Source organism: Budorcas taxicolor, chromosome 4 (assembly GCF_023091745.1).
Source record: "Budorcas taxicolor isolate Tak-1 chromosome 4, Takin1.1, whole genome shotgun sequence".
Classification (NCBI taxonomy): Eukaryota; Metazoa; Chordata; class Mammalia; order Artiodactyla; family Bovidae; genus Budorcas; species Budorcas taxicolor.
This window is the reverse complement of record NC_068913.1, coordinates 97,126,311-97,153,392: the sequence shown is the minus strand read 5'-3', so window position 1 is coordinate 97,153,392 and position 27,082 is coordinate 97,126,311. Positions and strand designations below refer to the sequence as shown.

The 27,082-nt window shown below is 51.7% G+C and overlaps 1 protein-coding gene across 1 annotated transcript in view; it reads left to right on the top strand.

The window, feature by feature from the left end:
• The first annotated feature begins 9,065 nt into the window (after positions 1–9,065).
• The window catches only part of PODXL (podocalyxin like), a 52,069-nt gene continuing 34,052 nt past the window's right edge, over positions 9,066–27,082 (top strand). The window contains exon 1 of the mRNA XM_052638411.1: positions 9,066–9,933. Within this exon, the coding sequence (XP_052494371.1) occupies positions 9,066–9,933 (868 nt within the window). The remainder of the gene's footprint in view (positions 9,934–27,082) is intronic.

The following is a 27,082-nucleotide window of genomic DNA, read 5'->3' as shown; positions in this document are numbered from 1 at the left end:
AGAAAACGAAGATCGTGGCATCTGGTCCCATCACTTCATGGCAAATAGATGGGGAAACAGTGGAAACAGTGTCAGACTATTTTGGGGGGCTCCAAAATCACTGCAGATGGTGACTGCAGCCATGAAATTAAAAGACATTTACTCCTTAAAAGAAAAGTTATGACCAACCTAGATAGCGTATAGAAAAGCAGAGACATTACTTTGCCAACAAAAGTCCGTCTAGTCAAGGCTATGGTTTTTCCAGTGGTCATGTATGGATGTGAGAGTTGGACTGTGAAGAAAGCTGAGTGCTGAAGAACTGATGCCTTTGAACTGCGGTGTTGGAGAAGACTCTTGAGCGTCCCTTGGACTGCAAGGAGATCGAACCAGTCCATTCTGAAGGAGATCAGCCGTGGGTGTTCTTTGGAAGGAATGATGCTAAAGCTGAAACTCCAGTACTTTGGCCACCTCATGCAAAGCGTTGACTCATTTGAAAAGACCCTGATGCTGGGAGGGATTAGGGGCAGGAGGAGAAGGGGACAACTGAGGATGAGATGGCTGGATGGCATCACTGACTTGATGGACGTGAGTCTGAGTGAACTCCAGGAGTTGGTGATGGACAGGGAGGCCTGGTGTCCTGCAATTCATGGGGTCGCAAAGAGCTGGACACGACTGAGCAGCTGAACTGAACTGAACTGATGCCCAGCATCAATAGGTAGATAGTCATTTTTGTCCTTGCTGATGTGTCTCTTCATAAAGCCATAAACTATGTTTTTCAGGGAGGCACAGACAATCTCCATTATAAACTTTTAAAAGTCTAGAATTATCACTTTCCTTCATTCTTTATCTTCCAGGATCCCAACGAAGTGTGATGCTTACATTGGTCCCCAGAATTACTTGAGACAGAACCCACCATCTTAGTGTTCATCATTTTTTCAATCAGCAAACATTGGTGGAGGCTCTTCTAGGGCTGGGGAGCCGGCACTGGGTATAAAGTGACATCCTCCCTTGAAAGCCAGGGCAGAAGTGGTGGAGCTGGTGGGACTGACTCAGGTGCCACCGTTTATCATAGTTTAGCAAAAGCCCAATGTCAACTCGAATAAAGCGCCACAGGGGAGAGAAACTCAGAACACAAACTTCAGAAGGAACTACAAGCTGGTGGCTCAGACGGTTAAGAATCTGCCTGCAACATAGGAGACGCAGGTTCAGTTCCAGGGTTGCGAAGATCCCCTGGAGAAGGGAATGGCTACCCATTCCAGTATTCTTGTCTGGCGAATTCCATGGACTGAGGAGCCTGGCAGGCTACAGTCCATAGGGTCATAAAGAGTCAGACATGAGTGAGCGACTTAACACTTAACTAGGCGCAGTCCTCCCTTGGGACAGAGGGACAAACCTCTGGGTTTTGACCCTCACACTCTTCTTCATTTGTCACTATTTCTGGCTCTAGGGGGTGGACCCAGGGCTCCACTAAAAACAGCACAAAAAGCGCATCTATAAACTGTCCCCCCAAGGGTCCCAGGGTTTAAACCAATCTTGAGGCATTCCATCACACGACATGGAGCGTCATTCCTAGAGTTCAAATGATCTGCCACGCCAACCTGTGCAAAGTCTGAAAGAGATTGATTAAATAAATAATATTGAGCAATAGCTACAAAAAGTGTGACATTTTGCAAACCTCAACAATTTTTGCCTCCCCAGCTGCTTTGAAGCTGCTCTGAAAAAGAGTTAGGGCTGATATATTCTCCCCATTTTGTAGATAAAGAAACTAACATGTTCCAATCAGAGAATTCCCTGATACCGTGAGCTAGTTGATGATAAAACAAAGAACAGAAATACAACTTTCTGTTGTTGTATTTTTTTTCAAATTATCTCTGGAATTTTATTTGTTTATCCCACCAGTCTTCATTGAGCACCTACCATGGTCAGGCACCATGCTAGGCCCTGGGATGTAAGAGGGGTCATAGAGAGAGAGGGTCACGGCCTTGTGTGTAGTCAGGAAGCCCAAAACTGCACACAGAGAAATAAATATGAAATGCATGAGCCATCCCTGCTATGAAGGAAGAGGAGCTGGGAGAGAACTCCTTAAGTGCCAGGATTCTTTGGACCTGGGATAAAATGTCAGGATTCTTTCTGGTTTGAGCAGAGCTCTGCATTGCCTCCCTGCTGCACAGAAGCAGAGCCTACCACCCCAGCTGTGCACTCTGAGTGTGTAAGTGTTACCAGAATGCCCTGGTGACAGGGGAAAAACAATGCTTCAGAGGTTGATGAGGTCATGGGAACCTTCAGAGCTACATCCCAGCCCTGTCCCGTAGCTGTTGTTCATCCAGCTTGTTTATCTTTGTGGGTCTGCAGCTCTGTCCCCGTAGTTTCACTCACTTCTGTAGCAAGGAAGAAGGATACCTGGGCGAGATACCTTTCCCCAAGAACTAAGTTCCCCCACATGGAGTATGTCCCCCAAGAGGAGAAGTAATAATGGGGTTGCATAATCCTAGGTTTTATGAATCAAGGAACAGTGAATAAAAAACTTTAACAAATACCAATCAGTTAAGGCAGTTTGGAAGATCCTTGGGTGTGAGAAAGGGGAACAGTGATACAAAAACACTGGGGGTAAAAAAATACATTGGGGGTGCTACAGCAATTCTTACTGACTTTTGCAGGTGGAGCAAGAAACCCTGGGATGTGAAGAGTCCAGTGATTAAATGAAAAGTTCTTGCATGTGTTTAACTTGTGTATTGTATCCTGAGGTATCAGAAACAGAAAACTGTCAGTTTTTATTTGAGTTGGGTGGGCTTCTTTGGGGATACGGGGAAGTGTGGGTTTTAACAAGTGTAGGAGGGGTCTTATGGTAAACCAATCATTTCCTGAATTGAGAAAAAGACCAGTTGCCTGCTACACCCGCATTATATGTTTTAGATTGCTCCTAGGAGCAGATATTTCATCTTCATCATATTTATGAGACATGTCAGTCAAGATCATAGTACAATAAATATCACTTTTCATTCTCTGAATAGTGTAATGATTTTAGGAGTCAGGCTGCTGGATCCGAATCCCGAGTCCACTACTCAACACCTGTGTGATCTTAGGTCAGCTACTTCATTTCCATAAACACCTCAGTTTCCTTATCCATCAAATGGGGTACAACACTTGATCTTAGCCAAAAGGCCGAGAAGTGAGGAGCCTGGTGTGCTGCAGTTCATGGGGTTGCAAAGAGTGGGACACGACTTAGCAACTGAACAACAACAAAGCCTGATTTTGCAGCCCGCAACTTGGCCTGCCTAGAGGCAACCATGGTGGGAAAACCTGTCGTTCTGGGGCAGGACCCGCTTTTCTGACCCAGCATGAGGGCCTCCAAGAAGGGAAATGTCTGCCAAGGAACAGCATGAGCTGCTGTTGACTTTTGAGCAATTGCCCTGTTGCCCCTGCTCCTCCCAAGAGAGGTGCCAAGTGGAGCAGTTCTTTTGTTGACCCAAGAATATGACCCTCCATTTATTGAATGTCAACTAGGCATCACATACTCCCTCACATTCTCACGGTGATTCTGCAAGATTCACGCTATTATTTATTTTATAAAAAAAGAGTCTCCGGCTTAGAGAGGATAAGTCAAAGCCCAAGGTCACAGAGCTATTAAATCACAGAACAAAGATTCGAACTGCCACTGACTCACTCCAAGGCCATTTCTCGTCTGCCAACCCCACACCTTCAGCAACGAAGCTTCTTTGCCTGAGATCACTCCTTGCATCTCTGCTTCACCTCCCATCTCCTGGAACTTCTTCCCTTGAACTGGCTTCTTCCTCTTGGCTCACAGTCACGGGTGCCTCTTCAATTTTAATACATTGAACACACAAATACAACCGAACCTTTCCCTTGACCCCACATTTTCCCTCCTCCCACACTCAATGCCTCTGTTTCCTCATCTCCATACTCTCCCAAGTTACTGCACGTTGTTCAGATCACTCTAGATGAGATTCCCAGTGACTCTCTCATTGCCAGATCCAATCCGTAAATTTCAGTTTTTGCAGCAGGTGACACCAGACCATCTTATTACTACAACACCCGCTTCTCTGTTTCCATGGCACCCTTCTCTCTTGGTTACCTCCTAGGCAGCTCCAAATCCCCCATCTCTACTTCCTCAGCCTATTCCATGAAAGCTGAAAGGCTCTGCCTCCAGCTTCTCCTCACAGCAGAGCATCCCAGGGTAATATCCTCTGCCATGTCTCCACCGCTGCCTACACACTGATGGCTCTCCAATCTCTTTCCTATTCTGACCTCAGCGTCACAGATAGAGCTTCAGCGTCACAGATATAACTTCTAGACATGGCCCCTGAGTGCCTCAGGGGTCTTCAGAGTCAACACATTCAAAATGTGTTCTTTTTCTTGCTGCTATGTCCTCGACCCCAGTTAGTGACATTAAATCTTGGCACTTGGATAATTCACCCAGTGACCCAAGTGAGCCTAGACCCCTTGCATGGCTCCATGCCCTTGACATACCACACATACCACGCCCACATCCAACGGGTCACCAAGACCTATCGATTCTGCTCTCCAAATACCTCATGCATCGGGCCCTGTAACTGAACATAGGTTTGACTGCTTGCCCTTCAACAGCCAATAAATGGAGGAGCAAGTTTCAAAGAGAAGAAAGATGCTTTATTCAGAAAAGCCAGCAATCTGGAGAGAAAGTGGACATGCATGCAGGGCCTGGCTCCGAAGATTGTGTTCAGCCATGACAATTTTTAAAGGGAAAAAGGGGGAAACAATCTCAGTTAATTATTAAGGCAGGAGGTCAGATTCGCCATCATCTTTCCATTGTGTACGGGCCTGTTGACCTCTCCCCATCTTCCTTGGAACTCTGTCTTGCTCTGGTGACCTGCCTGCAACTGAATAGTCTCTTATCCTCATGGTCAAACCTGCAGGTTTACTAAGCAGAGGCTGAGGGTAGAGAGTCAGTTATTCTTTAACTATTTAATTCTTCATTCTTATCCCTTCTAGTCCAGAAAAGGAATCAACAGTTTAGGTAAGGTGTTATGGATATTTAGAAAAGCAGAAATCAGGAGCTAAATTAAATGTTGCCTAACAAGCTCATCTTTATGGTTAAGGTCTAAGGAAAATAGGGATGAACAAACAGTAAAGAGGCCAAGGAGCTGCCTACAGCCCCTTCTTGTCTTTCCCACCGCCACTGTCTGAGCTCAGGCCCTGCAGGAATAAGTGCCTTAGCCTCCCAAAGCCCTGTGCTCATCTCCAGTCTCGAATCTGCCCCCTGAGCCTTCTGTCCACTGCAGCTAGAGTGATCTCGCTCACTGGCAAGTTGGTCCTGTCTCCTCCAGCTTCTGACCCTTCAGGGATTCTCCATTGTCTAAGAATCTCATCCCACCCACCTTTCCAGTCTCATCTTCCATCCCTGCCCGCACACCCTGAACTCTACTTAAGGCAAAACATCGGGCTACAGGCCCCTCTTCACTTTCACCCATTGCTCCACCTGTCCAAAGTGCTTTGCTTTTTGTTCTTCTCCTGGTGAAGTCCTCCGCCTTTTCCAAGACGCTGTTCCCTCCTCACAAGCCATTCCTGACCTCCCCAGGTGAGGCTGAGTTTGTCCTGCCCTATGCTTCCCACATGCCTGCTCATGACACTTGTTATAGCCTCTATAATGCCTCAGCTATGTTTGTGTATAGGTGTTGCTTCTCCCCCAGGAGGGCTGAGGCTATTCTATCCACATTGTCATTCTTAGCACTGAGCACAGAGCCTGGTATTCTACGCTGTCAGTGTAGATGCTGTTGAATACTAATAGGTAAATGTATGATTTTGGGAAGAGGTGCCCAGTTTGAACCTCAGCTGATATTCAAAGAATCACAAAACTTAGCAGTCAGAGATAAAGCCCAGCTTCAGAGATGAAATCCAAGCACTTCTCTATCTATTCAGCATTTGGGTATCAAGCACCATCTTGGGGGTCGTGACCACTGGACTGGGCACTGAGATTCCAAGCTGAATGAAATTCCAATCTGGGCCTCCAGGGAACTCAGAGCTCAGGGACTGGAAAGCGAAAGTAAGAGCATCCTTGGCACCTTATGAACAGTGATGTGGCCCCAGGATGGATGTGTGTGCTTTTATTTTTTATTGGTGGATGTGATGGCTGGAGGCTTTGTCCTAACCCTAGATGCAGATGTTGTGGTTGGAGATGAAAGTTATTTAGGATGACGGTCAGGAGAATTTATCAAACCTGCATTTGAGGATGAGGTCAGCAGCATCATTAAATTAAATGTGGGGCCAAGTATTATAACAGCTAACTTTGACTGACAGGGACCATGGGAAAAACCATTTTCAACCTGTGTCATAGATTCCTATGTAATACCTACCAGTTGGCATTCATGTTTGCTCTCAGGATCTATATCTGTGTCTGTATCTATATTTATGATGTGATGTGCTATTCTGGGTGATTTGAGGAAGTAGGTGAATAAGAGATAACCCACATTAAGAAGCTGAAAGCATCTGTCAATGTCATAAATGAAAAAGACTGAGGAACTCTCATAAACTGGAGAAGAAATTGGACAGGAAAACTAGATGAAATGTGGGATCCTGGATAACTTCCTGTGCCAGAGAAAGTACATAAAAAATAAAAGGTCACAAAATTTGATTGAGGTCTTAATTAGTAAATAGTATTGAACTGATGTTAATTATAATTTTTTTGGTCATTGTGCCATGTTTTCTTTAGACGCTAATCTTAAAGGAAGCAATGTAAAGGATATTCAGGAACTCTTGTACTTTCCTTGTAACTCTCTTAGTCTAAAATTACTTGAAAATAATATGTTAATAAATATAATTGTCTAAAGCAAAAAAAGAAAAACATTTGAAAGTCTCCTAGGAGAGCTAATGCAAGCTACATATAGTGAAAATGTAATAAATCTCAGAAGGATGATGGACTAGCATTTAAAAGTGCTTTGAGGGCTTTCCTGGAGGCTCAGTGGTAAAGAATCTGCCTGCCAATGCAAGAGATACAGGTTTGATCCCTGGTTCAGGAAGATCCCACATGCCGTGGAGCAACTGAGCCTGTGCACCACAACCGCTGAGCCTGTGCTCTGGAAGCTGAAACTCCTGAGCCCGCCTGCGGCAGCTACTGAGGCCCATGCGCCTAGAGCCCATGCTCCACAATTAGAGAAGCTGCCGCAGGGAGAAGCCTGCACACACATCCCATTGTATTTATAGGGAACACACTCTGTCCTTCAACAGCTCGAGAGCAGTGCCCCCTGCCTCACTCATCACAACCAGAGAAAAGCCTTCACAGCAACGAAGACCTAGCATGGTCCAAAATATATATAAATAAATAAAATTATTATTTTTTTAAAAGTCCTTTGAGTTTTGAGTTTCAGAGCCAGTGAACTAGTTGGTGGAAGGGCTATGTTAAAGGCGGCCCAGGGCCCAGGCCAGGTGCCTGGAGCAGTTCTGCTCACTGACCACGGGTGATGTCCCTGCCTGGCCAGCCTCATTCCTGGAAACCCCATCTGCATAAGGTGAGGGGAGGACCCGCTGCTGCTGGCTACTGGGAACGGTCCAGGGTGTTTCTGATTTTGCCAAGTCTCTGGCTACAAAGAGCTGTTGCTTTCATATGCGGGAGATGTCTGCTCTCATTTTAATTTTGCATGGTAATAGGACCAATCCCACATCATGTGAATTTGAAGTATACACTCTCCCTTTGTATTAGAGTTAACATGCTCTTTTCTAGATTTTTGGAGCCACCGATTGAGTGCAAAATTACTGTTTAAATCAGAGAGCACACAATACACAAATTTTAAAATCCCAACTTTTTAAGCACACTGCTTGGTTTCAGAAAAACGAACACACTCTGTCTTTCCCATATGCGGCATGGAAAACGGGGCCAGAATGATCCTGCAGAAACTTCTGAAGAAAACAGGCAGGTCAGCCATTCCCAAGCCCAGCCTGCTGCTGCAAAAAAACCCTAGCCAGAGTGCCCCCGCTTCCTTCTCTGCTCCAAAGATCCTGCGCCTTTAGGGCAGCATATGCGTGTAGCCCCCTCGAGGGGCTCGAGGAGTCCACTGGGCTGGGTCCTGGCACGGGGCTGGGCTCTGGGGACACCCCTTCTTTCCCACCCCGGACCCATCTGGCAGAAAGACTCTATTTATCAACCCAGAAGTCGCTTGAACCAAATCCTAGCGCACTCCCACCCCCTGCCCCCCAGTGAATCATCTTTCCCCTTCTGGGTCTGCTTCCCCTCCCCCAACCCCAGCCCCGGAGCCACCCGTGAGCCTCCTCCGCAGGGGATTCCAGGATCTGCATCATTCAAGGAGCTTTTGAAAATAAAAACCACCTAACCGAGGGGGAGGTCTTTGTTCTTTCACCGGGTTTACTCGGTTTATGAAATTCAATTCCCACCCCTACCCCAGGTCTGCAAATTTCTCCTTCCAGTGCTGGGAGCGGGGCCTCTTCATTCCCGCAGACTGTGTTCCTGGCCCTGTGCTAAGCATTTTTTCTTAGATAAGCTTCATAGCAACCATCTGGGCTAGGTAGTGTTATCCCTGTTTTACAGATGGAAAGAGCTGAGGTACACGGAATAACGTGCCCGGGGTTTTACAGCTAATAGATGGGCATAGCTAGGTTTTGAGCTCAAGTCGGTTTTAAATCGAAGCCCTCAATTTTCATTGTTGTTCTTGATATAGCAAGAGTAAGAACAATAGTAATACTGAGCAATTACTATATGCCAGGCACTGCGCAAAGTATTTTCTCCAAACTACTTTCAGAAGCAGGTCTGATAGTTACCAGTTCTGTGATCTCCAGATCGCTGAAAAAGCCTCTTTTTCAGTCAATTCCATACCTACAAAATGAAGCTGAAAACATCGCTGTTGCGAAGAATAAATGACTTAATATGTGCAAAGCCCTTAGAACACCAAGTGGCACATATGATTAATCCTTTAATATTTCGTCTTGTTTTTTGTTTGGTTTTGGATTTCTTTTCTCATCACCTCCATTCACAAGTGAGGTCGGTTTAGAAAAGCTGAGCAACTAATTAGTCCAGATTGCTGGGTGCAGACCCTATGGTGCAAACCCTATAGCGCAGACCTGCTCATAAATCGTGAGCGATGCGGGCCCGCCCGCAAGTGAGTTGCACCTGGCAGGTGGGAGACGCGCTCCTCAGGCTTTGCAACAAAATGCGCTGCAGCCGGGAGGCCTGGAGCGCTCCGTGGAGAACACACAGCCTTGGGGGCCTTCTAGCTCTGGATCTGGGCGGACAGGATCTCGGCAGTGTAGGGCGGGGGGCTGGGTCCCGCCAGACTCGCCTCGTAAGTATCGCGGGAGACACCTGCGCTCCGGGGCGGCCGGGCCTGAGGGCAGGGGGCGGTCTGGTGCCGGGAATCACCCCAGCTGCCGCGCCTCCCGGCGCTCACGCTCACATCCCCCCTCCCCTCCGCCCCGAGCCGGGGCCGCCCGCCAGGAGCCCGGAGCACGGAGCCGGGAGCCGGGAGCCGGGAGCCGGCCGCCGGCCGCGCTCCCCCGCCCGCCGCGCGCCAGGGCGGAGTTTCCTCCTCGGCTCATTGTTCTCCGCCCAGCGCCGCCCCGCCCGCGCGCTCCTGGGGAAGGGAAGGGCAGGGGGCGGGGGCCGGCGCGGACGGGACCGGAGTCGCCGCAGCCGCCGGCCGGGCCGCAGCCGCGCAGACACCGCCTGCGACGCAGCCGCCTGCCGCTCCTCTGCCGCCTGGCTCGGCGCCTCGGCCGGCTCTGCCGCAGCGGCCGCGAGGAGGGGCCACCGGGGCGCGACTCGGGACGCTCGGGCCACCGCCCGGCCGTCGGAGCCACCGCCAGGCCTCCCGGAGAGGCGCCCGCACGCTCCCGCCGCCCGGACCCTTGGCCAAGCCCGCAGCCACCTGCTCCGCGCCCGCGCCCAGGGCACGATGCGCTGCGCGCTGGTGCTCTTGGCGTTTTTGCTGCCGCTGCTGCTCTCCGGTAATGGTGAGTGATGGTGGCTCGGGCTCCGCCGGGACTCCCCTTGTGCCGGTGCGCCCCCGGCCGGGCCCGCTGCTGGGAAACCCGCCCTGCCTCGTGGCGGGACCCGGGAGCAGCCCCTGCGCTCACTACTACCCGGGGCCGCACGCGGAGCGCTAACCTTGCACCAGCCAGGCCCCTTCCCACCCCAGGAGAACGCCGCAGGTGCCGGGATCCGAGCGTGGGTCGTCCGGATCTCCACGTGGGTGGAATTGCGATGGGTTCTGTTCGGGCAAACGGGCGCTCGGGCGCTGAGTGGGCTCGCGGTCCTAGAGTCGGGACTTGGGGCACCGCGAGCCTCCACGGTTCCGCTGGACCCCCAGCGTCTAATCACTTTTTTCTCCGCGTTGGAGCGGTAAGGGACGGTATTGTGTCGTCGTTAATTCCAGGCAGAGCGGCAGGCTGGGAGCTTATGAGGAAGTCCCCGAAGCAGGTGACAAACCTCCAGTAACGGCCCTCGAGGCCATGTGTTTCGCGTTCTGCCGGGAGGTTTTTCCGAGCGTCGTGTGCTCATTCAGCTCACTTGAACCTGTGCTGGGGCAGGTGGAAACGGGGAGGGAATAAGAGGATTTTCCACAATCCCAGACTCACCTGAGTGGGGCGCCTGCCTCCAGGGCACGAAGGGAACAGCTCCCTTCTCTGTGCACGGCCAGGAAGGTGAGAGTCCCTCCCAGCCCTTCGTAGAGAAAAGAATTTCTCTCTCATGAAACGGGCTTGGACTGTGCCATAGAAACATCTCCCATATTTCTTCTAAAGGTGAAAATCTGGTGGGACAGGCACTGTCCCAGAGTCCCTAGGAACAGCTAGGAGTCTCGGCCCCAGGAGAGAGAAGCATTTCTTTCTTGCCCACCTGAGCAGCTGTCTGCAGGGAGAAAGAGCCCTGTTTCCGTTCTAGAGTCAGGGGGGCTGTCGTGATAGCCGAGACAGAGAGGGGACCTTGCTCTTCTTGGTAGGTGCTGCCTTTGGGACTAAAGTCTTAGGGGAAGGGCAGGGTGGCATGGCAGTGCAGTCTGTTTTCTTCGTCACAGGGAACTTTGCTTGTGGGAAGGGGCAGGTGCTCAAGGAGCAAGTAGGTTTGGGCATCCTCCAGGGAGCAGCCCTGAGACTCCACAGCCTGGCCTGAAAGGGGTGAGTAGGTGAGGAGGTGACGCCTGCAGGAGGGATTCCAGTGTGAGGAACACCGCAGATTTGCACACCCTGAGGGCTGATAAGATGCAGGAGTGGGGTGTCTCTCCTCAGTCCTGCTCTCAGGCAGATGGACCTCAGTGTGGACCTGACGCACACCCTTTCTGCCAGGAGCCTCTTAGCACCATCCAGAAGGGAGATGGGCTGTGTCAGGAAGGCTGGGGTAGTTCCCAGTGCCTCTGAGCTTCAGGAGCTGAGCTTGAAGGAGAAGGTGGAGGCTGTGGGATGAGACCCCTGGTCCTCTGTCCTCAGGGGTCACTGGGTTTGGAGCCACCCATAAAATGCGAAGAGCTCCAAGCCCCACTCCTTGCTGGCTTCGAGGCTGGGACTGTCTTCCTTGGCACTTGTGCACTACCCAGAAACCCTGTCTCTTCCAAGAAGCCCTCCTCAAGCCTAGCATGGGGCATGGAGTATGGTAGGAGCTCCATCTGTGGTAAAGAAAAGAGGAACCATAACCCTGCTTCCTCTCTCACCAGCAAATTACCTGGACTTTCTGAGCCCAGTTGTCTGGTTCCTAAAATGCTACTGTGGTATGCAGTGATAATGGGAAGTGCTTTGAAGAGTGTTAGCTGGCAAGGGAATATCACTATTAATATTATTATTGCTATGTTGAGACCAGAGAAGGCTGAAGGGTGCAGGCTTGGTGTTTAGTGGCTGTGGCAGAGTTGGGAAGATCCCCTGGAGAAGAGAATGGCAACCCACTCCAGTATTCTTGCCTGGAGAATCCCATGGACAGAGAGAGTAGCCTGGGGGGCTATAGTCCATGGGGTCACAAAGAGTTGGACGTGACTGAGCATGCCATAGGGACCCAGTAAGGACTGCTTCATCTCTGCTCTTCTGATGGTATGGCTGGCTGAGTTGCAGTCATCTGGGAGGGTGAACCCCCAAACTGCTGGAATCCTGTGATTTAGTTCTAAGCAAGGTTTCAAGTAGGACAAATGAATTATATCCGACAGGGCCCTGGGATCTTATCTTCTGTTGTAGGTGGGTCACACAGCATCAGCAGCATCCAACCCGGTGCCGACAACCCATTAGACCCCTTTCTGGTTTGATAGCCACTTGGTTGAACCATACGGCAAATTGTACCTCTGAACCTGTTTCCGTATCTGTAAGACAGAATGAAAGAGCAGGGAAACAGCTAGTGTCACTGTGACATTTCTGGGCTTTTGCCGAAAGGACAGGCTGACTGAGCACTGTCTTAAGGGTCTGATTGTGTCGTTCGATGGGTGAACCTTAGGCAAGGGAAAGGCAGCTAGAGGTGGTTGAGAACACTCGAACTTTGGATCAGACAGACGTACATGACTGAAGACCAGATAGTGGAACCTCTTTGAGTCTGTAAAAAATGACAACCAATCTCCATCTTGCAGGTTGTTCTGAAAATGAGAGATAACATATTAATGAGTTTGCCGTTGTGCCCAACTCACCGTCAGAACTCAAAAAATCCTGGCTTTTATGGCTAATAAACCATATGTGCTCTTCCCCCAGCATCAAGGTTCTGCTAATGTTTGTGTCAATTGCTAAGCAGAAATAAAAAACTGAAGCTTAAAGTGCCACGTGGTGGGGGAAAGGGTGGCATATGTGGGGAAGAGGCAGGATTTGGGAAGGGGTGATTTGGGCAAAGTGAGGGAGGGGTTATACAGGGATTTTATTTTATTTTTTAATTAATTAATTAATTTTTTGGCCACCCCATGCAACATGTGGGACTTTAGTTCCCTGACATGGGATTAAACCAGTGCTCCCTGCATTGAGAGCACAGAGTCTTAACCACTGGACCACCAGGGAAGTCCTATACGGGGATTTTAAAATAGAAGGATCAGTGGGGGTGGGAGATCCTTCCTAGGGTGGCCTGAGGCAGAATGAATTGCAGGGTGTAGCGAAGACACGGATCAGAAGCTGGGGATATGATGGGGGCTTCTTGAGCTGAGGGGGTCAGTGAGCTGCAGGGAGGCTTTGGGGAGGAGGTGAACTTTCAGAGCCCAGAAAGAACATTCCATGGGGTGGGGTTGGGGACAGTGGGTGTTCCAGTGAGGTGCTGTTTGGGCTTTGAGTCAGGAGTGAGCTAGACAAAGTGGGGGTGGTACTGGGAGGAGACTGGTTCCAGCAGGCTGAGAGGGAGGAGCGAACGGGCTGGGGAGGTTGAGGGAAGACTCCTAGGGACACCAGGTAGCTGCTTGGCCAGAGCTACAGGGTGTGGCCATCAGGGAGGATCAGAGTGGGGAGCTTGGCCAGCCCAGGAGGGCCCTCCGGGGGGTCACCCCAGGACCTAGAGAAGCCAGGGCACAGAGGTGGGGGGAGAGGCAGCTCCCTGCCTTTGCTTTTTTTCTCACGATTTGGACGGAGAGGAAGGGGTCCTGCTGAGTAGGGTTTTGATAAGCCCGGAAAGGAAGGGAATTCCACCTGGGGTGAATCCCCCTGGGTGAGGAGGGCTGGAGCATTAACCCCGTCCATCCTCCGGTATGACCTCTGCCGAGCTTTTCTAGAGGGAACCCAGTCCTGTTCCAGGGTCTGTGAGGGTGGTCTCCACCACTCGGGGAGCCCCTCAGGGCAGAGCTGGTAGCACATTCATCTCTCCTCCAGGGCCCAGCGCAGCACTGGGCACTAAGCTCAGGAAATGTTATCTGGACTGGGAAACTTGAGGGGAACTGGCCCCAGCCCCTGGCTTTTCAGGCTCTCTGGACGGGGGAGGCATGAGGCCAGCTCAAACTCTGCTGGTGATGCTGGCCGCCGGGCTCTTTCTACAAGCAGCCAGAGCTGGTGGAAGCAACCGCAGAGGTTCAGGGCTTCTGGGCTTGGGAATACAGACCAGCCAGGCGGCCGCTGTGAGGACCGCTCAGCTCCTAAGGGAAGTGAAAAGAACCCTCTGGACAGCGCTGGGCACTTCTTGGGAGGGGCGTCGGAATGTAGATGACCCCAGGAAGGGCCGGCTTCTTCACAGCGCCCGGGGCCCTCTGCAGGTCTGCCAAGTACAAGCTCGAGCCGGGGTGGACATCCTCCCACGCCCCTGGAGAAGGAGAGTGACCACCCTCTGCCCACTCCCTGCCCAGCCGTCCGAGCCCAAGCCTGCCTGGAGACCATCAGACCGAGAGGAGGCTGGAGCTGTCCTCAGCTCTAGGCTTACTTCTCATTGTGGGCACCGTGTAGGATGCAGGGCGGGGGCTCAGCGGGGTGTCCGTGCCTCATTCCATCCCCAGCCTCCCCTGTGAGGTGGTGTGCTTCTCTCCTTGTCCCGCGTCCTGTCCCCTCTGTGGGGCTGTTAGAACATCAGGCAGTGGATCTGCCATCACCACTCTTCAGGCCAGCCAGTAGGTATTCACAGCTGGAGGTATTCTCTTTAGGGAAAGCCTTCAAGAAAATCTACACAAAAGATACACGAAAGATACACGAAAGGAGCCTCCTCCTATTTGCAACAGTGTAGTCCATAAGATACCTTCAAGTAGGCAGCCTGCTGGCTGTCCAAAATAGAATTCAGTCAACAAAGGGTGGTTTCCACAGTACTTCTGAATAACCCAGAAAATCAGAGAACACAGAATTCTAGAGCAGGGAGCCTTCTGGAAGTCATTGTCTACGCCCCCTCGTTTTTTCAGATGAGGGGATGAACTTGCTTAAGTTCTCTGGGGCTTCTTGGGGACGCGTGTGCACGTGTGTGGCTGCAGCCACAGCCACTAGTAAACGTACTCAACCTCAGGGCTCATTCTTCCCTAGGTATTGGAGAACTCCCTCCGACCCTGTGAAGACAGGGCTGTGTGGTTGGTGGTGACATCTCTGCTGGGTGCCCAGACTCTCTCCCCACCCGTCCGCTGGCCAGGTACACTGAGGCTTGGAGCCGCTTTGTCACTCAAGAGTTAGGCTCCCCTGTCAGAGTGCTGGCCCCACGTGTCATGATTGCGTGTCTTTTCTCCCATTGCCTGGGCGCCTCTGGTATCCGCAGCATGGAGGGAGAATCCAGAACAAAGAGCAGGTGAGAAGTGATTGTTCGAGGACTAGTGCACAAAAGCAACATCATTTGCAGATTCAGGAGCAGCCCCTCCCCACATGCCCCTCCCCACATGCCCCTCCCCGCATGCCCCCACACCACGTGACCCCCTCCCCACGTGCCCCCCACCCCATGTGCCCCAGCCCGACATGCCCCCTCCCCACCTGCCCCTCCCCATGTGCCCCCCACTCCACGGGCCCCTCCCCACGTGCCCCCGCCCTGTGCTCTCATATATATGCTGCCGTGGACCACTCCCACAACCGGCACAGATCCCCAGCCTCTTGGACTCCCAGCCACCCATCCTCCCACTGTCCCCACCCCTTGTCCTGGCACGCACCACCACCACCCTCTCTTCCTTTGTAGCCTTACCTCCCTCGGGTCAGCCACCTCCAACTTCCCTAGGGCCAGGGCGCAGGGTGGCACCCTGTCCGCCAATTGTCATGGCCGGAAGGCTGTGGGCCTCAGCCCAGGGGGGAGAGAGTGTGGAGGAACGTCCATGTGGGGCTGGCCGTGCAGCTCTGGCTTGGGGTGCAGAGGACCCTCCCAGAGCTGGAACCCTGGAGATGCATGGGCTGACCTGGGAGCCCACAGCTGTCTGACCTCTAACTTTCCAGCTCAGGTCAGTGTGGAAGGGACAGTGGGAAGGCCAGGACACTTTGTAATTCTTCAACTGAACGTAGGCAAGGTTGAAGCCATGCCCCCTTTGCAGCAGGAATTCATGGAGCTCTGTCCGAGGGATCCCTCCATCTCCATCTGGTCTGATTCCTCTGCTCATCTGCTCAGATCCTGCTGGAGTGAGCCTTTCCAGCCAGGGCCACAGAGGTTGCCTATGGACAGCCTCTATCTCACAGATTATTCCAGAGAGGGGAAATGGAGGCCCCAGGCACCAAGGGCCACGGTAGACCACATAAGCAGCTCTTATTCCCCATGTGCACCTGCCTCATCTGACGTTGCCTTCAGCTCTCTGCTGCAGTGCCAGCTTCTCAGAGAAGCTTTTGGGCCTCCACACCCCGACCCCTTCTCCCCTGAGGCTTTTCTCCATCTCTCCTGATGGGCATTCATTTCTTTGTCCCTCTGCTGAGTTCCACAAGGGCAGGGACTTCTGTTGGTCAGTGCTGTAGCCATAGTACCCACAGTAGTACCTGGCACAAATAGGTATACGGTAAATATTTGCTGAGTGAGTGAGTGAGTGAGCAAGAGGCAGAGCGAGCTGTATTAGAACCTGAAATCTTGTCTGCCGGTTCTGGCTCTTCGACCATGAGGCTCCTGACCTGACTCCAGCAGAGAGGCAGGTGGTAGGGAGGCTGGCCTCATCCATGGAGGAGTGGACACAGAGGCAGGAGGGTGAGCTGCCTTGTGGACCAAGGTGGCTACTCAGGCTCCAGTTGTCAGGAGAAAAGAACAGGAAGGCTGCAGCTGTTCTGCTAGAAACCACACACAGCCCATCCAGTTACAGTTTGTTGAATGAAACTTGGTACTATGCTCACATGTAGCTGCAAGGGAAGCGGGAAGAGTGAGCTTTATTTCAGGCAGACATCTGCCTAACCAACAATCAGTGCTTCTGTTGTGAAGAAGTGAAGGATGGTGGATATTGGAATAGGTCCCTGGCACATGCTGTCATAGTCCTGCTCACTGGTTTTCTCTTCCCTCAGTCCTCTTACCTTGTAGTAAGATCCACTTTGCATCTGTCTGCACAAATGAAACAAGCAGTTGGCCCCTGCAACCTGAGGCTTTGCTACCTTCCGGTTCAGCCACGTCCAGCTTGGCCCTTGCTTTCTGTGGCTCCAGCCTTTTCGTTTTGATGGAGCAGTTCCTTGTGATGCTCAGGGAAACCCAGCTCCCTCCCTCTCCAGTCCCTCAGCCACAAGCTGCACCAGTGAGCCAGGTGCTCTGGGGTCATCCCATGAGCAGGGCCTCAGCCAGGGCAAGCATGGGGGACTCCTGTTCCCCACATTTCTCTGGATGGGAAAGAAGAGTTTCTGAGCCCCATGCTCCTCTTCCCACCTCAGCAGGGCAAGTGCAGGGCAGTGGGAGGTACCGTTCTTAGGAGTTTGGTCCATGGACTCGTGCAAGAGCAGCAGCTGGAGGCCAGTGACACTTAAACCTGGTGGAGAGGTTCTGTGAACTGTTTTAGGGGCCTCCAAGAGCTTGGGGTACACTCCTGGAGGGGAAAACTAAGAGTAGGTCAGTTTGGAGGGATCCAGTTCACATCCCATTCACTTGGTGAGGCTCTGCATTTATCTGTTCTATAGGGTTGGTCTCCACAAAAGAAGTCCTTTGAGAGAAGTTCTGTCTGTAGTCAAAGAAAAATAGAAATCTCCTGGCATAATGCCCCAGGCTTCAAAGTCAGAAGCTTGAATCCCAAGTGGCTTAGTAGTAAAGAATCCACCTGTCAATGCAGGGGTTCTCTGGGTCAGGAAGATTCCCTGGAGGAGAAAATGGCAACCCACTCCAGTCTTCTTGTCTGGAGGATTCCGTGGATGGAGGAGCCTGGCAGGCTGCAGTTCGTGGGGTCACAGAGTTGGCTGACTGAGCAACTGAGCTTTTGTGGCTTACTAGCCTTGTGATTTCAGGCTTGTTTCCTGGCTTCTGCTTCCTCCGGCCTTCCTCAGTGAGGGTTGAATATTTCATGTGTCATGTCAGCGATGGGCCTGACTTGCTTTAGTTTTATTGCTTTAACTGACTTCAGCTCTAACCCAAGGTGAGGTGTGATGAAACAGATCCTGCCACTGCCCCCTCCCACACTGGTGCATCTGCCGTGGCCTCGCTGGGCTGAGCTTTCTGTGACCTTTTCCCAGTGAGTCACTGCAGCCAGGCCTCTCAGGACGAGGGCCCCGGTTCTGGGGGATTGGTTGCACACTGTAGTCCTGGGTGAGGGTGTGCTTAGCTACGAAGCGGCTCCGATGGTCAGGTCCTTCCTTCCAGGTTCCCACCCAGGTGCTTCTCACTTCACCCTTAGGGGGCACTGCCCTTCACTTTTGGGCTTCAAGTCAGAACAGGCTTTCCTGAAGCCCCTCAGATCCTGACCCTGGCAGCCTCTGAGGTTCTTCTGCCCATCACCCTGTGAAATGGAGTCTCCCATCACATGGCTCTTTTTCCTTTTTTTTCTACAAATTTTATTTAGCTATAGTTGATTCACGATACTGTGTTAGTTTCAAGTGGACACTTCAGATTCTGTCTATTATAGGTTATCAGTTAAACATAGTCCCCTGTGTTTTTGCAGGAGGTCCTTGTTCTTTATTTTTCCATATAGTGGTACTTACGCTCAGTCGCTCCAGTCGTGTCCGACTCTTTGTGTCCGCGTGGACTGTAGCCCTCCAGGCTTCTCTGTGCATGGGGTTCTCCAAGCAAGAATCCTGGAGTGGGTTGCCATGCCTTCCTCCAGGGGATCTTCCTGCCCCAGGGATTGAATCCACGTCTCCTGCACTGCAGGCAGTCTTTATCCACTCAGCCACCCCGGAAGCCCCTAGTCATTGTGGTGTCCAACTCTTTGCAGCCCTATAGACTGTAGCCCGCCAGGCTCCTCTGTCCATGAAATTCCCCAGCCTAGAATACTGCAGTGGATAGCCATTCCCTTCTCCAGGGGATCTATAGTGATGCATATCTATTAATCCCGTACTCCTAATTTATGCCTCCCTCCCCCTCTTCCCCTTTGGCAACTGTAAATTTGTTTTCTATGTCTGTGAGTCTGTTTCTGCTTTGTAAATAAGTTGATTTGTTCTGTTTTCTAGATTACACATAGAAATGATAAATAATATTTGTCTTTCTTTGTCAGACTTAGTATGAGAATCTCTTAAGTCCATCCATGTTGGCGCAAATGGCATTATTTCACTCTCTTATGGCTGAGTAGTTATCCACTGCATGTATATATGTTACACACACACACACACTCTCCATCTTCTTTATGCACTTACCTGTCAGCGGACATTTAGGTTGCTTCCTGTCTTGGCTATTGCAAATAGTCCATCTCTCTTTTTTTACCTTGGGTAAGTGCTCCTCCCGCCACCCGTGCTCCACTGCCCTGTCCAGCATGTGGGTGTGAGTCTCTCCCTCTCCGTGGCTTCCTTTCTCCATCCATCCTCACCGTGACTCTGCGCCAAACTCCCAGTGACTCCAGCCAAGCCAACCAGTGAAGTGTGCCATTGGTCTTTGCACAGCCACCTCTATATTTTCTTTCTCCGGGCAGGAAAGGAGGGGAGGCCCTGGGGTTTACAATCCAACCTCTGATGAAAACCAGGCAAACAAGTAGTTCCTCACAAAGTAGGAGGAACATAGGAACTCCTCTTGGAGCTGCCTTTGGTTTTCTCCACAATAAACGCCAGTGGGGCATGTCCCTGTGCCCCTGTTTACTGAGATGGTAAATCTGGGCTAGCACCATATGGGGTTTTTTTTTTTTCCCCTTTCTCAGTTCAGTGAGATGAGTTGTGTCCCAAACTGTCCCAAAAGAACACTCAGTTCAGTTCAGTTGCTCAGTCGTGTCCGACTCTTTGCGACCCCATGAATTGCAGCACGCCAGGCCTCCCTGTCCATCACCAACTCCCGGAGTTCACTCAAACTCACGTCCATCGAGTCGGTGATGCCATCCAGCCATCTCATCCTCTGTCGTCCCCTTCTCCTCCTGCCCCCAGTCCCTCCCAGCATCAGAGTCTTTCCCAGTGAGTCAACTCTTTGCATGAGGTGGCCGAAATACTGGAGCTTCAGCTTTAGCATCATTCCTTCCAAAGAACACCCAGTACTACTCAAAATTTTAATAATTATGCTCTCAGTAAATGCTTGATAAATGAATAAAACATTGTTTTATGAATAACAGGGAACCATGATCCAAAACATTTGGGAAATGTTGCCTGCTCTGCTCCCCTCGGTGGAAAGTCAACATATACCAGGGTCTGAAGTGGTCTGAAGGGGGGCCCTCATTACTTTTGTTTAACCCTGAGATCTTCAGGCACACGTTAACCGTGGAACCTTTTCCTTCCTCTTTTTAATAGAACATCTATTGGGGGAATGCCAATGTGAAGTTAGTGACCAACTGTCCCAGTTTACCCAGGATTGAGAGATGGTCTGGGATGGGTGGGTGACTTTCAGAGCCAAAACCCAGACAATCCTACGTAAAGAGCTCTGTGTGTGTGCTCAGTCATGTCCAGCTGACTTTTTGTGACCTTGTGGACTGTAGCCCCCCAGGCTCCTCTGTCCATGGGATTCTCTAGGCAAGAATACTGGAATGGGTTGCCATTCCCTTCTCTGGGAGATCTTCCCGACCCAGGGATCGAACCTGTGTCTCTTGAGTCTCCTGAATGGCAGGTGGATTCTTTACCATTGTGCCACCTGAGCAGCCCATGTAAAGGCCTGGGCCAGGTCAAATGTAAAAACACACCTGGCTGTGTCTGCGGTGTTGCAAAGCAGGATCTTCTATTTATTTGTTACTTGTGTGTTCATTTGGCTGCCCCGAGTCTTAGCTGCAGCACACATTATCTTCATTGTGGCACTTGGCTTCCAGAGCACAAGGGCTCAGTAGTAGCCCCCATGGAATGTGAGATCTTAGTTCCCCAGCCGGGCATCAAACCTGTATCCCTTGCACTGCAAGTCAGATTCTTAACCAGTGGGTGACCCCCAGGGAAGTCCCCTAAGCAAGATCTTCTTGACGTGGTGATGGAGCAGGAGCAGGCCCTCCTTCCTTAGGGGCTTCATAGGAAACTTCCTGGAAGGCTGTGGCTAGTAGGAAAGCTGCTTGTACCTGAGTCTGGGCAGGATGAGCGGCATTCAAGGCTACTGGCCTCTCCTGGGTGCTTAAAGGTCAAAGCGTTTCTCACATGGAAGTTGGAGGCATCGTGAGGACTGCGGTTGTGTGTGTTCTGATGGTTGACCTTTTCGCTCCAATGGGAGCAAACGCAGTTTGCCAGTTACTTCCAGCTTCTTTCCTGTTGTGCCTCTGCCCCTGCTCTTTTGAGCCCCTGACCCTGACATCGTGACATCTCTGTTTCCATTTCGATCTGAGTCTGTCATCTTGTCTCAAGCCTCGGAGAAGGGGGCTTCCAGAGCCAGTCCCCTAAAATGGCTCACCAGAGGCAGTGATGCTGGGAATTTCCACTCAGTGCTAAGATCTCATCCACCCTCGGTCTGTCATTTTCCTGGGACTCAGGGAACCACATGGCTGAAAGGAGTGTGTTTTTGTCTGCTGAGTCACCAGCTTGCCTGTGCTTCCCAAGCTGCCCCTGGCAGGTGAGGCCCCTACCTTCTCCCAGGCAGGTCCATGAGCTGGGAGCCCCTTGCTCAGGCAGGCTTAGTCCTGCACCCCAGCTTTAGGGGGCACTACTGAGTAGTGCTGGCTGGGTCCCTGCCTTCCCACTGTGCTGTGCTGTCAGCCCACTCCCCAATGTCCCCCTTCACCAGAAGACCCTTAGAACATCATGCAAGATTGCTTACCACCCCGCACCCACCTCTAGGTTATCCTGGTGTCAACTTCTCTGCAGATACAGTGGGTCAGGGCACTAGAGAGCTTATGCTATGGACAGCTAGCTTTTTGAGAGTCAGGCTCTTGTCCTCCCCTCCCACTCCCCACCTCGCCCCCCACATCCTGGGAGGTTGCAAGTAGCTAGAGAAACACTTTGGCTTTGCTGTGAATCCTGGGGGCAATCTGGAATCTGATCCTGACCACACAAATTCCCATCTCTGAATTCCATGGGCAGCTGTTTCAAGATACCTCCTATAAGTGCCCCTGAGGTCTCCTGACAGTTAAGGTAGGGGTGTATGTGTGTGAGTGTGTACATGTGTTTTCTCATCTGTGAGTGAGGGGCTGTTACTCGGTGGTCTGAAAAGGACTGATTGCCTGATGGTCTCAGCCCCAGAACTACTGGCATATGGGAATGGATTCAAGCTTGTGGATCCATCTGGGGACCTGGGGAGTAGGGAGACCGGGGGAGACTAGACCTGGCAGCATGATGCTCTTGGGGATGGCGATGGAGGTGACGGGGTGGGGGCTGTTCTCATCACCGTTGGAGGACTGCCAGTGACACCTTGAATTCCTGGAAGATGTCAGCTGCTCTCTCCTCTTCATCTCACCCCAAGTCAGATGGTTCCTCCTCCCTGTCTGAAGGCAAGGAGAAGCAGGGCCTGGAACCGGGAGCATAGGGCATATGCCCCCAGGATAGACAGCCACACTGGGAATTGGACCACAGAGTTCTGCTTACCAAAGGAGGTGTGACCTGTTGCCCAGGACCCTATCTGTTTGCCCATCTCTCCCGTGATGAAGGGGGAATCCATGATTTCTAGGGTCCCTCTGGTTCTGACAGCTTCCTGGTTAGTTCAGCTGGTAAAGAATCTGCCTGCATTGCAGGAGACCCTGGTTCGATCCCTGGGTGGGGAAGTTTGCTTGAGAAGGGATAGGCTACCCACTCCAGTATTCTTGGGCTTCCCTGGTGGCTCAGACGGTTAAGAATCCGCCTGCAATGTGGGAGACCTGAGTTTGATCCCTGGGTTGAGAAGAGAAGATCCCCTGGAGAAGGGAAAGGCTACCCACTCCAGAATTCCATGGACTGTATAGTCCATGGGGTTGCAAAGAGTCAGGCGCAATGGAGTGACTTTCGCTCTCACTTTCTGGTTCTGACAGTATGACCCAGGGATGCAGAGGAAAGTGATGCCTGCACGGCTTCTAGAGCAGAGGACATACCTAGAATAGTCACAGAGGACTGTATACTGAGCTACATCCGGCCCTGTCTGCTCTGTAACTCTCTGCCTCTCTCTGGCCCCTGCTTCCCCAGCCTGAGGGGTGGGCATCGGCTACTCCTCCGGCTGCATCTTCAGTCATGATGCTGCCATTCTAAAAGCAAAGACTGTCTATAAAGGACCAGCCTCTCTGAAATCCTATGGCCCTGGATGTGCCACCTCCAGACCACTGCACCCACTTTCCAGATGGGAAATTCGAGGCAGGAGGATCATGGTGGTTTACCAGAGTCCGTCTTCCACTTGAGCACTTCTGTCTTAGTGCTTGAGATGTCGGGATACCAGAGACACTTGGCACAGACATCCAGGCTTCTGCACCCACTCGGAGGGTGGTGAGATGCAGTGAAGAGAGTGGGGAACAGTAGGGTCAGGAGCCTGTGAGGCCGAGGACAAGAGGTGGTGCCTCGCATTCTCCACCTAGGAGAAGGAGCCCTGGGTCTGACTTCAGAATCACCCTTGTGTGACCCAAGCAACCCTGAACCCTGTCCTGACCTTTGGAACCTTGGAAGGAAACATTTCATTTTGCTTCTAGTTTCTTCTGAAAAGAACAACTGTGAAATCACTGCATGGGGTGTGGGTGTTCACACCTTCTGTCCTGGTGACATGGAGCCTCCTCGGCTACTTTTCAGTTCAGTTCAGTTCAGTCGCTCAGTTGTGTCTGACTTTTTGTGACCCCATGGACTGCAGCACGACAGGGCTCCCTGTCCATCACCAGCTCCCAGAGCTTGCCCAGACTCACGTCCATCAAACTGGTGATGCCATCCAGCCATCTCATCCTCTGTCGTCCCCTTCTCCTCCTGTCTTCAATCCTTCCCAGCATCAGGGTCTTTTCCAATGATCAGCTTTTTGCATCAGGTGGCCACAGTATTGGAGTTTCAGCTTCAGCATCAGTCCTTCCAATGAATATTCAGGACTGATCTCCTTTAGGATGGACTGGTTGGATCTCCTTGCAGTCCAAGGGACTCTCAGGAGTCTTCTCCAACACCACAGTTCAAAAGCATCAATTCTTTGGCACTCAGCTTTCTTTATAGTCCAGCTCTCACATCCATACATGACTACTGGGAAAACCATAGCTTTGACCAGACAAGCCTTTGCTGGCAAAGTAATGTCTCTGCTTTTTAATATGCTGTTTAGGTTGGTCATAGCTTTTCTTCCAAAGAGCAAGCGTCTTTTAATTTCATGGCTGCAGTCCCCATCTGCAGTGATTTTGGAGCCCAAGAAGATAAAGTCTGACACTGTTTCCATTGTTTTTCCCTCTATTTGCCATGAAGTGATGGGACCGGATGCCATGATCTTCATTTTTTGAATGTTGAGCTTTAAGCCAGCTTTTTCACTGTCCTTTTTCACTGTCACTTTCATCAAGAGGCCTTTTAGTTCCTGTTCACTTTCTGCCATAAGGATGGTGGCATCTGCGTACTGAGGTTTTTGATATTTCTCTCAGCAGTCTTGATTCCAGCTTGTGCTTCATCCAGCCCAGCATTTTGCATGATGTACTCTGCATGTAAGTTAAATAAGTAGGGTGACAGTATACAGCCTTGACGTACTCCTTTCCCAGTTTGGAACCAGTTCATTGTTCCATGTCTGGTTCTAACTGTTGCTTCTTGACCTGAATACAGATTTCTCAGGAGGCAGATCAGGTGGTCTGGTATTCCCATTGCTTTCAGAATTTTCCACAGTTTGTTGTGATCCACACAGTCAAAGGCTTTGGTGTAGTCAATAAAGCAGGTGTTTTTCTGGAACGCTCTTGCTTTTTCAGTGATCCAATGAATATTTGATCTCTGGTTCCTCTGCCTTTTCTAAATCCTCTTGAACATCTGGAAGTTCTCAGTTCACGTACTGCCGAAGCCTGGCTTGGATAATTTTGAGCATTATTTTGCTAGCATGTGAGATGCGTGCAATTGTGTGGTAGTTTGAACATTCTTTGGCATTGCTTTTCTCTGGGTTGGAATGAAAACTGACCTTTTCCAATCCTGTGGCCACTGCTGAGTTTTCTAACTTTGCTGGCATATTGAGTGCAGCCCTTTCACAGCATCATGTTTTAGGATTTGATGTAGCTCAACTGGAATTGACCCCTTGACTACTACTTTTTGGGGGTGACTTTACAGTCATTTGGATACCTGGCTGTGGCCGGGCCTGACCCTGGGATTCCTGATTCACTTCCTAGGCGGGGTGAATAGGAAACTGAGCTTCCTTAACTGGGCTCTAAGGCCCAAACATGAGGACAACTTGGCTTTGTTTAAAAGGAACGTGGCTTTTAACTTTTCCTGCAGGCCTTGGTGGGGGACAGGGGGCAGGGCTCGCCCTCAATTGTTTGGCCATATTCATTTGGGAGGATTGTTTGTTCTTTTAAGCAGCACCCGACCAGACCCCCACTCCCCACCAGCCAGTCCTCCAACACCAAAGAAACCCAGGTTTCCTGCTCTGCAAGGGGAGGGGTAGTCTGCCTTCCCCCTGCTTCTCTGGGCCAAGCGCAGAGCAGAGTCATGGGTGATGGCGTTGGGGCTTTATTTAACCCACTTTGTAGAGTTAAGTGGGGTTTCACGCTGGGAGCACACTGACCTCAGCTCCTACCCACCCCCTCGTTCCCAAAGCGCTGCACATTTAGTGTGGGGACTGCGTCCTAACGTGGGTTTTCCTGCAGCAAGAAAGATGCAGGTGTTATTCCTGGAAGCGGGGGCTTCTCTCCAGGACAGGAAAAAAAAAGGTTTGGAAATTTGGAAAGCTGAGCCTGCGGCCTTCACCTTCAGCTTCCAGCAGGTGGAAACCTGTTGTTCCCTGGGAAAATCGCAGGCTGCCTTTCACAGAGCTTGCTCCCTCGGCTCCCAGCGGCCATCGGCCGTCAGTGCGGGACTTCCCTCTGGCTCCTGGTCCTTGTTTTGTTTTTGGCCCAAGAGTGGTGACTGGTCCCTGGCGGAGGTTTCCAGGGGCAGCTGAGAAACCCGTACACATCTGGCGATTTTCACGGCCTCGGGAGGAGGGGAAGGTGGCCGTGGGAAAGACAGCGTGCTCCTGCGGAAAAATATTTACCAGTGTGTTTTTGAACTGGCTGCTGAGGAAGGAGTGGGATGCCAAACGCGCTCCTGCGTTGGCTGCATCCCAGGGCCTGGGAGCAGCAGGTGCGGTGCGGGGGGAGGGGGCAAGGGCAAGGAGAATGTGGGCCTGCAGGGGGATAGGGGGAGAGCCACCTCCACGGACAGAGCCCCTCCCCAACCAAAGTCCTGCTCCCCAGGCTGTGCCTGTATCTCCGCAGCCCTGGGCTCCATTACAAGGAGCATCATGAGGGCACCTCCCCCACACCGGATTGGGGAGACCCAGGTGGGACCCTGCTCAATCTGGCGGCTCAGTGTCTCGTCAATAAGACAGGCGCAGCAGTGCTGCTTATAAGCTCAGAGGAATGAGGATACACTCTTTCTGATAGTGGTTGGTAGAAAACTGCATGGTGAGAAGAGAGAGGAAACGCATACCTGCCTGTGCCCTTGGCCTCAGGCGTGGCACAGGTGCAGCAGCGCATGAAGCTCCCCCCACCGCCCCCCTTTCTTGAGCTCTGGGCACAGCGATTGTGGCTCCAGCGCTCAGCAGGCTGTTGGCCGGTGGTCAGCCCACCCTCCCATCCCAGCAGACCTGAAGAACTGGAGTATTTTGACATTCCCCCTCCAATGCTTAGACATTTTAGAAACATTCACTTTGTTCTAAGGGAGGCCTTTCTCTTTCCCCTAACCAGAAGACCAGGCCCCCCCAGGAAGCCCCAGGCTCATTCAGGACCCGGGTCTCTCTCCCACCCTCTAACCTCCTTCTGGTGGAGGCTTGTACATCACGCTCAGGGTCCTTGAAACAGACCTTAAGGAGAATCTGAAGGCGCTCTGCCCCTTCCCCAGGGTGCTGTCCCAACATCCTGACCTTTGTACGGGAGCCCAACTCCCCGGCGATGCCCAGTCAGCCGGGCATCACCCCACCCACCACAGGTCAGTGGGTTGGCGGCTGCTGGGCCGGCTGCCCGCTCACACAGATCAGGCTTCACATGGTCGGCAGCAGACCGAGGGATTAGGAGGCCCGGATAGGGTGTTGTTTTAAGGGGGTTAGTCTGTCTTTTCAGTACAGGAAGAGCTGCAGGCCTACCACGAAGCCTGATACCCTGTGCCCAGCCTCCCTTAGGCACAGCAGTGAAGGTGGCTCAGAGGCAGGAGGCTGGTGCAGGCCGGGCACCTCGATGCGGGGGCTGAGGAGGAACCAGGAGGGGCCGCA